The sequence below is a fragment of the Corapipo altera genome, unplaced genomic scaffold (assembly GCF_003945725.1).
Source record: "Corapipo altera isolate COAL_440 unplaced genomic scaffold, ASM394572v1 64, whole genome shotgun sequence".
Classification (NCBI taxonomy): Eukaryota; Metazoa; Chordata; class Aves; order Passeriformes; family Pipridae; genus Corapipo; species Corapipo altera.
In genome coordinates, this window is record NW_020884893.1 from 9472045 (window position 1) to 9487414 (window position 15370).

The 15370-nt window shown below is 58.3% G+C and overlaps 2 protein-coding genes across 5 annotated transcripts in view; one reads left to right on the forward strand and one right to left on the reverse strand.

Moving 5' to 3' along the window:
* Positions 1–3458, forward strand: part of PDYN (prodynorphin) — a 4641-nt gene extending 1183 nt beyond the window's left edge. Inside the window, exons 2-3 of the mRNA XM_027646256.1 lie at positions 1844–1991; positions 2253–3458. Coding sequence (XP_027502057.1) covers positions 1863–1991; positions 2253–2825 — 702 coding nt within the window. The 5' untranslated portion in view covers positions 1844–1862 and the 3' untranslated portion in view covers positions 2826–3458. The remainder of the gene's footprint in view (positions 1–1843; positions 1992–2252) is intronic.
* Positions 3459–4760: 1302 nt separating this feature from the next.
* LOC113948555 (tyrosine-protein phosphatase non-receptor type substrate 1-like) overlaps positions 4761–15370 on the reverse strand; it is a 26660-nt gene continuing 16050 nt past the window's right edge. The window contains exons 2-8 of one of the 4 annotated variants that reach the window (XM_027646238.1): positions 8771–9124; positions 8252–8563; positions 7751–8101; positions 7398–7496; positions 7036–7057; positions 6620–6659; positions 4761–5885 (exon numbers count right to left, since the gene is read on the reverse strand). In XM_027646238.1, coding sequence (XP_027502039.1) covers positions 5631–5885; positions 6620–6659; positions 7036–7057; positions 7398–7496; positions 7751–8101; positions 8252–8563; positions 8771–9124 — 1433 coding nt within the window. In that variant the 3' untranslated portion in view covers positions 4761–5630. Of the gene's footprint in view, positions 5886–6619; positions 6660–7035; positions 7061–7397; positions 7497–7750; positions 8102–8251; positions 8564–8770; positions 9125–15370 lie in introns of all 4 variants that reach the window. The other 3 variants (XM_027646236.1, XM_027646240.1, XM_027646237.1) reach the window with 3 other exon arrangements.

Sequence of the window (15370 nt, forward strand, 5' to 3'; positions counted from 1 at the left end):
TATTGTCCAAAGCCCTTTGTTTTCCTCCCCTTTTCCTACTCCCATTTTGCCAGTTCCCCCCTCCCAGCCGCAGGAGCAGGCAGAGAACTGCCTGGACCCACCTGGACACGGTACATTTGCTGTGGGGTGTCTCGGGGTGTCCTTGGACACACTGTGCCCGGAGAGCTGCAGCTCCCCTGAGTGCTGTGAAATCCTCCTTCTGCAGCAGCAGGACAGGGTTCTCAGCAGGACACCGTGTTCAGAGTGCCAGGGGAGTGAGCTGTGCAGTGCCACTCTCACTGGCAGCTTGTTCCCGGCACGGAGTGAACATTCCCGCTACTCTGGCGTCACCCACATCGGCAGCAGAGGAGCACGGCAGGGCAAGGGAGGGGAAGGAGGTGGAAAAAAAAAGGAAAAAAATGTTCCCGGTGGGGCTGCTGGGAAGCAGCTGGTAGCTATTTTTGGGAGCTTCATTCCTCCCGGTGCTGCAGCTGGCACCTACCTGTGCGGCCAGCAGGTCCTCGCTCCTTGGTGCTGTCTCAGTGGCTCCGAGGCAATAAGGGGACCGTCTCTGTGTCTCCGCAGTGAGGGCTGGGTGAGGTCCCACCATGCTCATTGTGGTCCCTGCCGTGCTGCCAGGGCACTGGGGGGGGTGCACGGAGCCGGTGGCAGCGCAGCCAAGGAATGCAGACAGCTCGACGCACGATGGTGCAGATAATTCAAATTAAATTTTAATCTAGCGTGAATTAATACTGTGGCATTAACATTTCTTCATCAGTACCAATTACAGTACATTAGCAGCTACTGCTGGAGAACACAATAGTCTCTAATATGCGTCATTAATGTGTAACAGATCCCTCTGGGTCATGTCTTCCCACCCCAGATAAAAGCAGCCACGGAGGCAGGCAGGGGTTTGCAGCCAGCGCACCCCTTTGGGGTTGGCTCTTACTCCCGGGGCCCTCGTGGTCCTGGTGGCACCGTGATCCTGAACGGAGGTTGGCACTGGCCCCTCCAGCCTCATCCAGGGTCTGGCTGAGCACTGCCACCTGGAGAGCCCCTCTCTCAGCTGAGCCCCTCTCTCAGCCCTCCCTGGCCTCACCCACGGATGCCAGAGGCTCCGTCACAGCTCCCAGGCGGCTGCAGGACAGCAATCAGGGCTTGCAGGTAGGCTTGAAGCCAAAATCCAGGTTTTTCCCCCCTCCCTCCTGATGCACCAGCCCAGCAGAGTTGGTGGGTGGGAGGGAGGAGAGATGAGGCTGCACTGGTGTGGGGTACAGCAGCCTGGAGTGAGTCCATACTGGGTGATGGCATCACCCCTTCCCCTTCCCACCACAGCTCCGGTTGCTGTGGTTCTATTCCCCAAGGCCAAGGGGAAGAGCTGGTGATTCATCCCTCCACACTACACAGATGTGGCAATTGCAGTATCACAGAGAAACACAGCACTAGAGAAAAAAGGCACTTTTCTTTCTAATGTTATGATAAGAGGGATAGAGAGGAGAGAGGGGATGGAGTCAGATGGGATGGGATGCGATGGTGGCTCTGCCCCCCAGTGACCTTGGTGGCCCTGAGGGCCTGGCTGTGGCCCAGGGCTTGTGCCAGGGACCAGGCTGCAGCAGGGGTAAGGGATTGCATCCTGTAGTGTCCTTACGAGTCACTCCTGTCCCCTCTCTCCTGGCCTGGGACCCAGGAGCAGTGCCTGGAGGTAACTCTCACAGGGAGGGCACAGGCACAGGTCCCTGTGTGTGTTCCCAGGAGCAGCTCACAGGTGGAAGTGGTGGGTGCCCAGAGCCCATGGAGCAGTGGTGGGTCTCCCAGAGCCAGCACAGGGAAGGTGACGGGCTCTGTGCTGTCTCCCCTTCCCTAGGCAGTGGCTGCAGGGTGAGATGGCAAGGTGGGCACTGGCACTGGCACTCTGCCTGTCCCTGGCTGCGGTGGCATCTGCTGACTGTGTCACCCAGTGTTCCCTCTGCGCAGCCCAGACCCATGGCACTGAGAGCAGCGTCCGGCCCCTGGTGAGTGCTGGCCCTGTGCAGATATGAAGCAGGGTGGTCATGGCAATGGGGTGTTGTGGGTGCATGGTGGCACCTGGGGGGTGGTCATGGGCACCCCGGGGTGCTGGGGATGTGCAAGTTTTGGCTCCTCACAGAGCTGTGCAGCATGGTGGGCATGGACCCCTGGGCTTGGGGTGGGGGCATCCCCAGGGTGGAGTGGAAAGAAGATGGGGTGGAAGGTCACCCTGAGTACCTGGGACCGCTGTGGCTGCTATCTTGCAGATGTGCCTATGGGAATGCCAGGGCTCCTTGCCACCTGGCCCCGAGTGGGAGATGTGCAGGAAGGCACTGGCGCTCCTGGCCCCGCTGGTGGCCCTGGTTGAAGGGACAGACCCATCACCACTGGAGGTGGAGGAGAACAAGGCAGAGCTGGAGCAGGAGCTGGGTCCCGGGGAGCAGCCACTGGCACTGGCCAAGCGCTACGGGGGCTTCATGAAGAAGATGTCCAAGGGGAAGCTGCTGTCCCTGCTCCGCGAGAACGCCCACAGCAAGGGCGGCCTCACCAAGAAGTTCGTGGGCTTCGGCCACAAGCCAGAGGAGCGGGCAGCCCCCGAGGACTACCCGGGGCTGGGGCCAGCAGGTGAAGGGAGCGAGGAGCCTACGAGTGCCGGGCCCGAGGGGCAGGAGCTGGCGCAGCTGCACAAGCGTTACGGCGGCTTCATGCGCCGCATCCGGCCCAAGCTCAAGTGGGACAATCAGAAGCGCTACGGGGGCTTCCTGCGGCGGCAGTTCAAGGTGATCACGCGGTCTGACGAGGACCCCAGCGCCTACTCAGGGGAGGTCTTGGACCTATAGAGCCAGGCGTGGGACGACAGCACCACAGTCCCCACGCTGCCAGCCCCGACTGCTCCGTCGACCTCAGCCCTGTCCCCTGCCCAGCCCGGCGTGGTTGGAGTCATCCCTGTCTCATTCCCCCAGTGAACCATGGGTCCCATCCCCAGTTGTCCCTCTCTGGTTCACCTGCCCATCCCTTAGGGACTCTGTGCATGGAGGGGACAGTGCCACCCCTCTGGCTGCTGGCGGTGTGGCCGTGATCCAGCCCCAGGGCTCCTGGGGGCAAACTGCTGGAAACATGTATCCTCCATTCTCCTGTGGCTGCTAAAGTGTAGCAGCAGGGTCTGGAAATCATCATAGCTGATGTACAGGGCAGCGGCCTCTGAGCACCGGGAAGGATCAGGGAGGTAGCTCCCATGGCTGTGGGCAGAGGTGGCTGGGGGTACCACAGCCCTGTCACCGGGTGCTCAAGCGGTGCTGAGCCCAACCCTGACTCCCCTCCCCGAGCTGCTCACCGTGTCCCACCCACCCCAACGCCCTCCTGGTGCCCCTGGGCTGCCCCTCCAAGAACAACCCCAGAGGCAGGGCCAGCCCCACACCCCAACACCCAACTCCCCCTGCAGTCAATAAAAGGCAGATGTCAATGAAGCCGAAGCCATGCCGGGTGCTGAGCGTTCTCCATGGGGCAGAGCAAGCCCTTGGCATGAAGGGACCGTGCACCCCAAGTTTGGGGCTGGACTGGGTGTCAGTGGTGCCACCTGTGAGACCTGCAGGCAGCACACAGTGGTCCCCTTCCTGTGCCATGGGTGCCGAAGGGAACGTGGGACCCCATGCCCCCTTGGAGCCATGTCCTGGGGGTGACAGGGCCACCCCAGCTGAGAAAGGGCAGGCATGCTCAGCGTGGTATAGGGGCATGCAGGGTGCTGGCAGGGTACCTCCTGCAGCAGCACCCAGGGGAGGCTCCCTTGGGAATCACAGCTGCTGCTCCAGCAAAGGCAGTCATGCCAAGGGGAGTGGGCACACTGCCCCTTTAGTGCTCACGTGTGACCCCACCAGCAGCAGCACAGTACTGAGGAAGCCCAGCCTGGGCAGCAACTTCCGTTTTGAACTTCTTCATAACCTCACACTACAGTTCCTGGCTCCAGTGAGATACATCTTGTGTCCCAGACACGGCCAGGCTGCCAGCTCCAGGGTGGGAAAGGGAGGAGGTCACTGCAGAGCACTGGCATGCTCAGCTCACCCGCAGCACAGGTTGCAGCCAGCACCCAGCCCTGCCTGCACCCCACTTTGGGCACCCCAGCTCCAGTTCAGCTCCCAGGGAACAGGGGTCACCCAAAGATGCAGCAGGGCCAGACCCTGACCAGTCCTTGCCCCTGTCCACTGCTGCCCTCCCTCATGCTGCCCAGGGAAGCACCAGTATGAGAGCCCCCATCCCAGGCTCAGCCTCCTGCCTTCCTCTTCCCACAGCACATTGCAGGGCTGTGCAGGATAAACCCCCTCCCTTTCCTTTTTGCTGCAGGACACACAGACCCCCACGCTGCACCCCCAGGGCAGGTGACAAGGTGGCCTCCCTGAGCACAGGGACACGCTGATGTGGGGGAGCAGCACAGGACTTTTCACTTTTATTATAAAAATATCTTGCAAGCAAAAAGAAAAAAAAAAAGAAACAAAAAAAAATCTGTACAAGCAGTCACATCGCTCCCAAAGCACCTCCAGCTCCCCCCAGCCCCCTGCCAGCAGCCAGGGGGGCAGCCCCACACATTTCCTCTGCTGCAGGAGCCAACACAGGGTGAGACCCCGCATGTTGGCCCAAAGAGGGGGCACATGGAAGACATTTGTCCCCACAAGTGGCCTGGGGGGAACCTGCCTGGCCCCCAAAACAGAGCTGGGGGTTGGGGCATGTAAGTCTCTTATAAACTCTGTAGGGGTTGGAGGGTCTTTTTACTGAGGCCTCGGTCTTAATCTCGCACATCTTATTCTAGTGTTAAGTACACAGCAGTACACCCACGTACAACACAAAAACATCAGGGGGGTTCAGCTCTAAAAATTAACAGTTACATGTCAAACAGTCAAAACATGTTACATGGTACCTGCGGGGAGCTCCCGGGGGGAGCCAGGCTGGGGGGACCCCGCACGCTTTGTACAAGCCTGGGGCAGTGCTGGTGGGTCCCGGTGCAGGGCAAGGCTGTGCAGAGGAAGATGATGATGATGAGAAGGATACTTGGTGATGGGGAGCCAGACCTGGAGCCCCCCTGGACAGCAGGGTGGGGGCTCGGCTCGATGGCCTTCCAGCCTCTTGGCCTTGGGGCGAGACCGAGGTCCCGCAGAAGGGACACTTGGGAAGAGAGGCGGACACTTTGGTCCTTCCTTTAAAGCCAGAGTGTGGTGTCCAGGCGTGGTGGCAGAGCCCCAGAAGGCAGTGTGGGGGGCCCTGCTGGTCCCGGGGAGCCGTGGGCCAGGCAGTGGCATCCCCATGAGAGCTGGTGTGGAGGCACTGTACCTGTCCCCTCAGCCCAGCTGGAGCTTCCCAGAGAGCTGCTGCTCTGCTGGCTGAACCCGCTCGTGGGCAAACCCCGCACACTGAGGCTGAGCGACCCCCAGGGGGGGTCCCAAGGGGGTGGAGCGGGCAGCCCTAAGACCAAGCTGGCCCCAAAAATCAGGTCTCTGTGGATGGGAGATGACCACCACAGTATTGCGGGCTCCACTTCCATCCTAAAACACAGGTACCGCAGCACATCTTCACATCACTCCCAGTGCTTCCAAGAGAACCCTCCAGGGAGGAGCAGAGCTGCCCCCCACGGGACAGGGGGTCCCAGCAGCCACTGCTCACTTCCTGGGGATCTGGACGCTGGCGTACTCGGAGCTGGCCTCCTCGGGGCGCGGGGCCGGCCGCTTGGGTGCCTTGCTGAGGTGCACCATGTCCAGGTCGGCGTAGGTGAGGTTGTCGTCGCCGTTGGGTGCCTGGTTGGTCTGGATGCAGGCGTACTCTGACTGCTGGCCCATCTCCACCATGCGGCGGATGGTCTTCCTCTCCTTGTCGAAGTTCAGGTCTGCATAGGTCAGGTTGTTGGGGTCGGATTCCTGTAGGAGACATCAAGAGTTCCTCCTCTGGGAGGACAAGCCAAGACCTCCCTGTACCCACCACCCACTCGCCAACCCACAGCTCCATGCTGGAATCAATCCCACTGCAGCTTGTCTCAGGACACCTCAGTCCCCCTGCTTGTACAGGGGGAACAACGCCAGCAGCCACCATCCTGCAGCCATGCTCTACCCCATGCTACAGCTTCAAATCATGAGCCACCCTGTCACCCTGCCCTGGTAGGGATGGGCTTCAGCACCACTGCCACAATGCCAGAGCCACCACTGAAGCCGCTCCATCACCCTGTCCCAGCAGGGCCAGCCTGCCCAGCGATGCCCACGAGGGAGCTGGTAGAGCCTGGGTGGGATGGACAGATTGCTGCTGATCACGATTTAGCTCACAGCTGCGTCACCAAATGCAAAATAACTCCACAAATAGCCTGGCTGGCTATCGCACAGCTGGTTCTCCAGGCAGCACAAACCCAGACTTTACTGGGAGGAGGAGGAGGAGGGAGGGCGAAGGCAGGAAAGATGCTGGGAAGTGGCTACCCCATTCCTGGGGCAGCTTCTCTTCCATCTCCAGCCACAGTGTGGAGACACCAAGAGGTTTCACTGGGGAACCACCACCCTCCACTGGAGACACTGAGATGTTTCACAGGGGAACCACCACCCTCTGCTCCCATCTCCGGTGTCTCTCAGCCACTCTCCCTCCACAGCCCCAGGGTGAATGGACCCACCTGCATCGTGGCCTCGCTGCTCTTCTCCGGTTCATGTAACCTGGAAGGGGGAAAAAAGCCAGACAGAGAGACTGAGTTCCCTGTTGCCTCTTCCCTGCTGATGGAGCAGCTGGGGAGGTCAGATGCAAACTGAGGACCTTGCAGCTGCACCCAGCAGGATGGGTCCTGAGTGTTTGCTCATGTGTTGGTCCAGCTGCCTCTCTGCTGGCCAGAGACCAGCTCCCACATGCCTGCTCAGCCCCACCACAAGCCAAAAATCACCATGGGGGCAGAACCCCAGCCAGGGAGATGGGCAGAGCCCATGCTCATGCCTTCCCTTTCACAAGTTTTGGGGATCCAGCTCTGTCCCAATCCTAGAGGTGTCCCGCTCGGAGTGCCCACAGGATACCCGGTGACTAGAGGAGATCTGCACTCACCTGGCAGTTGGTGAGCTTTTACCTGCTGGAAGAAAAGTAGTTTAGGAAAGAAATAATCCAGGAAACAACATAACCCCCCACATTTCCCCAGGCATGGAGCAGAGACTCCTACAAGGGCAAGGACACATCTCTTCTCAGAGGCAAGTGCCTACATTTCCCTGGAGTTTCACTTCATTCCCTGCAGGAGAGGGCAGGGGTCAGACCAAGCAGAGCTTTCTCTGCTGCCTGCAAATAGCCAGGGTACCTCTATCCATCATCCCACTGGGTAGGAGCCACCAGGAATTGTCCAAGCACTAATGTGAGAGAGAGAAAGGAGGAGCTTGGGAACAGCTGCCTCCCTGCCACACACTCAGCTCCCTTACCCTTGATCTGCTTTGTCCGGATGAGGTACAGAATTGCAGCCACCAGCAGGGCCAGCACCAAGCAGACCACGGCCACCACAACATAGATGAGCAAATTGCCTGAAACATCAATGAAAAGGTCACCATGGCACAAGAACCTGGTACCCCCAGTCCCTGCAGACTCACAGCTGGGGTTGGCCCACTTACACATGAAGCCCCAAGGAGGACAGCTTGATGCCGGCCACTATCACACCCTCCATCCCCCTGGTACAGAGATTTGGTCCTTCAACCAGATTTTGATGGGGCTTTGAGCTTTCTCAGGGGGTTACACCATACAGCCACCCTGGCAGGCACCCCACCCAGCTTTGACGCACCACTATTTATCTGGGACCACTTGCTTGGTCCCTTCTCATCCGGGCTGGCAATCCACAGGATGGCTGACTGGTTGACAGGGGCCTGACCGTCATGTACCACCAGGCAGGTGAACACGGACCCATTCCTCTCCTCTGTCGCTTGCACCTCCACCTGGCTCCTCAGCTCCAACAAGCCCTGGCGCAACAGCGATGGCCGGGAGTCGTTCTGCACCTTCATCTTCATCCCGTTCTCCAGCCAGGAAACAGCCACGTTTGCTGGGTAAAAGCCCTTCACGTGGCAGGTGAATTTCACGGTCTTGTTCAGCTCAATGGGGCTCGTCTGGTCAGGGCTCACATCCACACTGGGGGAAACTGGGAAGAGAGGCAGTGCCTGGTGTCTGACATCCCCGGCTCTGCTGCCCGCAGGGTGCCCTGTCCCCACCCCATGACCCACTGTACCCACTCCAGGAGCCCCAGGCCCACAGGAGCAGGACACCCCAGCACAAGTGCCCCAGCCCTCACCTCTCAGGACTCTGTTGAGCTGGTACATCCCCCGCAGCAGGGTCTGTGACGCAGAGTGCTGCACCTCACAGATGAGCCGTGAGGGGACATCACCCTCCCCTAGGACCACTGTCACACTGCTGGACATGTTGTAGGATTTCTCCCGCCATTCAGTGACCTGGGGCAGCTGAGATGAGATGGGGGCCCTGTCCTTGAACCATTTCACGCTGATGTCTCTGGGAAAGAACCCTCCAGCCGTGCAGTTGAAAGCCACCGATTGCCCCGGCCCTGCTCTCTGGTTGGGCCCGGACACGATCGGGGGGGAGGGTTGGGCTGTGGGGAGAAGCACAGGGCTGTCAGACTTTGTCCCCCTGCCCAGCCCCAGGTTTGCAGGGAGCAGGACATAGGGATGGCCCATGGCATCCTCTCCTGGGACCAGCCCCCAGAGCCCCCTCCCCATCCCTGCTCACCCTGAGCAGAGCCGACTGGGCTGGGCTGGGCTGGCTCCCCCCAGGAGCTGCTCTGGGATTCCCCACTCACCAAGCACAGACACCTCTGTGCCAGGTCCACGCTGAAACACCACATCCCCACCGCTCAGGGACTTGGTGAACTTCACGCAGTAATAGGTGCCGACATCCTCGGGCTGAACATCCCTGATGTGGATGGTGAAGTCTGTGTCTGACCCGTTCACGGCTCTCGTCACACGGGGAGCAAAGACCGTGTCTGCATAGATGGTCTTGTTCCCACTGCCCCAGCCCTTCAGCCACTTCACAGGACCAAGTTCACTGAATCCAGACAGGGTGCAGTTCAGGGTGAGCGTCTCCCCCGCTTTCACCGACACTTTGTCCTGGGGCTGGTGGACCTTGAAGTCCTGACCCCCCTGGGCACCTGCACCTGGGGAAAAACCAGACCGAGTCTCAGCTGTCACTGCACATCCAGATGCCCCATTGTTCTCCCAGTCCTGGGACACGCTGAGCACCCCACTGTGTTAGCAGGGACCACGGGTCACAAGGTCCTCACGCCAGGGAGCCCGGCGCAGAGGGTGTGGTTATGGGCACAGTGCTCTGCCCACAGTGCTCAGCAGTGGAGCCGAATGGAGCTTTGCTCGGTGAGTGGCTGCCATGCTCTGTATGGCTAAATCATGGAGCAAATCCCAGCTGCCCACGCCTCTGGGCTGCCTCCCACGGCCACCTGGCTTTGTCAGCCAGGAGAAACAAGGGCACAAAACAAGGCACTCCAAAGAGTGCCCCTCACCAGTGTGACACTGTGTTTTCTGCCCTGAATCTGTCTCACTTCTGTATGGAATCCCAGCCCTGGTGATGCCAGGGGAGCACAGCCACCCCCATCACCAGTGCCTGCCAAGCAGGCACCATTCCTGCTCAGCATCAACCACAAGGAGCCATCTCAGAGCATCTCCACACCAATACTCCCTAATCCAGCTGCCCGTGCCGCACCTCCAGCAGACAGACACGTCCCAGATGATCCCCACTACACATCCATGGGTTACCCAGGGGTTAATTTTGTCAGTGCTTCCCATGCCAGTAGAGTTATTGCAAACAAATTCAGTAAGATTTCAACACTGGTCACAACATTTTTAAGCCACGTGGGGAAAGAAGGGAGGAAACCAGTTAGATCCACCTGCTGACAACAGGGCTCACCACTGCAGCCCCAGAGCTGGCAGTGGCACCCAGAGCTGGTGTCATGGTCACACAGAGACTGTTGCCTTTGAGAAGGTAACACTGAGCAGTGTGGGGAGCACATGGACCAGCACCCCACATCCCTCACACCAGAATCATGGAATCACAGAATCCTTTAGGTTGGAAAAACCCTCTAAGATCACTGAGTACAACCATTAACAGAGCACTACCAAGCCAATGACTAAACCATATCCCCAAGTCCTCATCTCCATGTCTTTTAAATCCCTTCAGGGATAGTGACCCCACTACTGCCCTGGGTAGCCTGTGCCAGGGTTTGACCACCCTTTTAGTGAAAAAATTTTCCCCAATATCCAAACTAAACCTCCACTAGTGCAACTTGGAGCCATCTCCTCTTGAGCTGTCACTTGCTACTCAGGAGAGAAGAATGACTCCAACTTGGCTACAACCTCCTTTCAGGGAAACCCAGGGCAGTGACTCCTGCCAAAGCTGCCTTTGGGACACAATCTCCAGCTGGATGCTCCCAGGAGGACCCACTGTAGGACAAGCTGCTCTGACTCCTCAGGCCACAGCTGGCTCCCACAGAGACCAGAGCTAATTTTTGGCAGCTGTTAATCCCTTCTGACTCTCAGCAGTATGTGCCGTACCCACAGATGTTCCTGCTGTTCCTCAATGTGTGGAATTACTTGATCCCAATGGTCAGAATTACCACAAGCAGTATCTCTAGACTCCTTCAGTTAGTTTTTTTGCTTTTTTAGTCCACAACATCCCCAGCCAAAACCTTCAGCCCTCGGTGTTTCCCTTCAAAGGCACATCAGGGTTAACGTGGCAGCAGCACTTGACACCAGAACACGTTTTTCCCATAAAACAAACACAGAAGGACGGAGCTGTTTTGTGTCATGTCCAGATGTGTCGTTCAGTCTGAGACTTGGTCTTGCATCCAAGCAGTGGCAGTCTGGCCATCTGTGAGGTGACCCTGGGCTTCTCAAGTGACACCCAAATCATGGGGAGCAGCCCTGGAGCATAGGCCTCATGCACTCCTTGTTCTGAGCACGGTGCTGACACTGGGCACACGCTGCTGGATCTGCTGCTGTGGCATCTCCTGAACTTCTGCATCTCCTGAGCTTCCCCATCGCCTGCTGCCCCCAGACCTTCCACAAGAAGTGGTTGAGAAACACATGGAGGAAGTTCGAAAGCACAGAAGCACCATCACATCATCCGCCTCTCGATGAGCCCCTACATGAGGATGTGATGCAGGCAGGGACTGGGCTGCCCTGGGCACCGGGACTGGCACCCCCAGCCAACAACTGCACAGATCCCCCAGCCCCTACATGCACCCGGGGGGGTCACAATGCCAAGTGCTCACTCCACCAAATTGAGAAAACCATTAGCAGGTAGCACTGCAGTACAGTCAGGGTCCTGTGCCCTGTGTGTGCCCACAGGAGCAGGGGGCCAGGCCTCCTCCCCACCACACGGGCTTTGTGCCCCATGATGAGCACATTGCTTGTTGCTCCCCTCTGCAATCCGCTGTAAAAGCAACTTCCTGGGGGGTGGTGACCCCCCATGTCCCCTTTAGGGTCCCCTGCACCAGGGGGAACTGCCTGTGCTGCCCAGCTTAGCCCAACCTGAGCGAGCTGAGTGCCTCCTCTTCATCCTCCCTCTCTCCATCTGTCCATCTCCCCACAAGGCAGGTGGCATGCCAAGGGGCTGAGCTGGGGAAGTGCCTACTTTGGGGCCCCAGAGCTGACCCCTGATACCAGAGCATGGTCAGGTTGGGCATTGCTCAACCCCAAAGCTCATTTTTTGTTTGCAGCAATGGGTCTCAGAGAAACATCCACCTGAGCACTGGGACATTGAGCTGAGCGTGGCCAGGTGCCCTGCCCGTGGCTGGCTGCCACACCTGGTGTGCAGCACGGGCTCCCCACTGCCTTGGCACGAGGGTCCTGCCTTCCTGAGACCACAGGGATTTATACCTGCAGGCAGGAGGCACGCCTCTCCCAGAGCCCAGATTTGTAGGAATGTGGATGGTCTGTATGCATTCCACGTCACCCAGCCCACGTTCCCTCCTCGCCGGGCAGCGGCGTGCGAGCACCCTGTCTGCCTCCCATGCCCAGGGATTAGCAGGCACAGAGCGTGCTGTTGTCCAGCGACAGGCTGCGAGGTGCTTTCCTGACTGCTGCTGCTCCCAGAGGAATCGGGAACAAAGGGCTTCGCGCTGCCGGCAGGGCTGCCTGCCCCTGAGGCTTCACTGGTCACAGCACAAAACACCTCGTGGCTCCAGGCAGCCTCTCAGACAGGACTAAAATGGGGCTTTGGGGTATTTTTCCGTGTGTTCCGTTCTGAGCCATCGCCTCAGAGAGTCCCCCCCATCTCTGCTCAGACCACCCCGTTCAGGGTTTGCTGATCTATGACATGAGCTCCAGCCATGACCCACCACAGTAACACCTCCACAGGACCCACTCACACCTCTCAGCCCAGGAGCAGGAGTCCCCAGGCAGACCTGGCTTCTCCTCCTCTTGCCTGCACCTAACACCCTACACCAGGACCAAGCTGAGCCCCTGCCTGCTCAGAACCACCTCAACCCCCTGCAGCAGTGCCCAGCAATGCCCCCACCCCCTGGATGGGAAAACACAAAGGGGAAGTTGGTAGAAAACCCCAGAACATGCAAGTTAGAAAATGCAAAGTTTCCACCAAAGCTCCTTTCCTCTTTCCCCCTGAACGCAGCTTCTCCTTGCATGCAGCAGATGCCTTCCCTCCTCCTTCCCCTTTCAGGGCTCTTGCCCCAAGAACTATGGGACCAGGAGCCCATCTGAGCCCCCTCCCAGCAGCTCACAACAGGCTTGTGCACTAGGAATGGGATGCTGGGGGTCTCCATGCCACAAGCACGTGGGACACCACAACTTTTCACTCTTTCAGGGCAAACCTGCCTCCCACCTGCCACCAAATGACACTATTTTCTTCGACTTGGATTTCAAACTACCTGGAATGGGAGCACGATCCTCTCGCCTCCAAGATCATGGGGAATTTAGGTGCTCTGACCCTGTAATCTGCTCTATCCTACACTCCAGAATTAGCCAAGGGTTTTAGAGCCCTGAAAAGCATCACCTGACAGTTCCCATGTAGGTGGGAGCACCCTTGCAGTACAGACCCAGAGCACTTCCAAGCCCAGAGCAGAGGCAGGAGCTCGATCTGGCAGAGCCTTCCTCCCTCCCGTTATTCAGTTTAATTTGGGAGCAAAATAATCCCAGTTCTCACTGCAGTGCAAGTTTTCCGTGTCGGTGACACATTTTTTTCTATATTCCACCTTTTGAAGTATTCGATACTGAACAGATTGCGAGAGGCCGGGGTTTAATTCAGGAGAGGCTGCTTAGATGCTTCCCGATAAAAATAGATTTTTTTCCTCTGAAGGAGCCGGATAAGGAGCTCTGGGATGGCTGTGTGCTCCAGAAACAACGTGCAGCTGGTCACCGGCATCCGAAGCCCCATGGTCACTCAGTGAAGGAACAGGCCGATGGGCAAGAGAACCCCAAAATAATCCTGCTGGAATTTCACCTGCAGCAGTGCTGCCGGTGGCGGAAACTAACAGGTGCTGCCTATAAAAGGCCTGGAATCTGCTGTTTAGGGAAGCCAAGGAGAGCCCCAGGGATAGCTGTCAAGCCCCGAGCAGATCCCAGGGCGCTCAGGGAGAGTTGTAGTAAAGGCTGTGTTTTACATCCGTGACATCAGAGGAAGCCTCGGCTCACACGCAGCCACCATTTCCAGGCTGTCTTCCTCCAGCATCAGCAGAAATTCATCCCAAGAGCCAGAGCCCCAGAATCAAGCAGAATTCCCCTTTGGAAGAGGCTCTGGGAAGCACAGCTGAAACCCTCTGTGGAGACATGGAAGGGCTCTGCGGGGTGCAGGTTTCACAACAGGACTTTGCCGTTTGGCTTCCCAGGATCTCAATGCCTTTGCCCTACAGGAAGGTCTCCTGCAGGACCTTTCCCTTTCCCCTTTGCTTCTGCAGAAGCTTTTGGAGCAGCTGGCAGCAGGAGCCTGGGCCAGCTCTGCTGGAGTTCAGCTTAGTTTGAGCCGTGGCCCAGGAGGGATTCGCCATATGGGGGAAAAAAAAATCATCCTGCACGCTTGCATCTGAAATGAGGGATGTGAACCACCCCACAACTCAGGGCTTTCTGCCCCAGGGTGGTTCTTTTCCCATGGCTGGCTTGAAAAAACGGGGTTCTTACTCCAAGGCCACATTTCATTAAGCTCGGGAGCTTTGCTGGAGCCATTCTTTCGCTCACTGGGAAGTCGCACTCACCGCCAAAGTCTTCTTGGCTCTCAGCAGCCGGAGTTTTCAGTTTGGGGCCAGCACTTCTCAGTTGTGATCAGGCGACTCAAAGCAAGGCGTGTTGTGCTGAAAGCATTTGCTTCCTGCCCAAGTTTGCATCCAACTCTTCGCTCAAGTAAAGCTTTGATGGTAAATATTTCCAGTGGGCTTGGGAGAAGGTGGTTTTCCCCCATGGAGCCTGGGCTGTGCTGTTTGTAGTGGGATCCGGCTGGGAAGGGTGGGAGTTGGACAGACCAGGCAAGAAGCTCAGCAGCAAGATGCTCCTGGAATTATATCAGTATTGCCCAAGGTTTGCCCCAAGAACCTTGTCCCTCCACTGGCAGGAAGGAGAGCGATTCCTTTGCAATTAACACCCGAAATGAAACATCCTAGAAAGGAGACATCCTTGAAAGCAGCAGCCACCACAGGGCTTCGTTCCTGGTGGGACCAGAGACTTCCCACTGCCGAGAGGGGAAGGGAAACAGATGGGGAGCGGCACACTCTGAGTGGCTGCGTCCCCAGCATTTATGAGGGACTGGTGGAGACATGAGCCATGGGGAGGGCTGGGGAACCCTGAGCTCGAGGTAGCCCAGCGCTGGGTGGTGCTCATGGATGGTGCAATCCCACCGCTTTGGTGCCCAACAGTTGGGTAGAGAAAGACCCCACAGGGGGGTAGCAAGAAACAAGTTCCTGGCAGAGGAGACAGGCAGCACTCACCAGAGCCTCCCCATGCCTGCTCCACCGCCATCTCCGAGAGGGAATTTGGGCTGCTTGCTGAGATTTGCCTCTCCCATAGCTGGCAGGGGGTGCTCTCAAATGGGTGGGAATAACATGCCTCTTCATGCCCCTGCAGAATTCCCTGTCTCGCTGGGAAGGGAAATGCCTGCCTGCCTTGAAGTTTGGTTTGAGAGGAGCCGCCGAGCGAGGGCCCCGCGGGAGCCCCTCGGCCATCGCCGCGCTCTAGGTCGTCCCGGGAAAGGTCAAACCAACCGTGCGCGGAGAGACGGCGTCATGTCGCGTACCGGAGGTGTGCGGGAGCGGGGAGAGGAGAGGATGGGGGAAAAGGGAGGACAGGGCAGGGAGAGAAGGGGGGGGACAGGGCAGAGGAGAGAGGAGCAGGGTGGAAAAAAGGGGAAAACAGGGCAAAGCAGGGGAGAGGAGCAGCGTGGGAAAGGG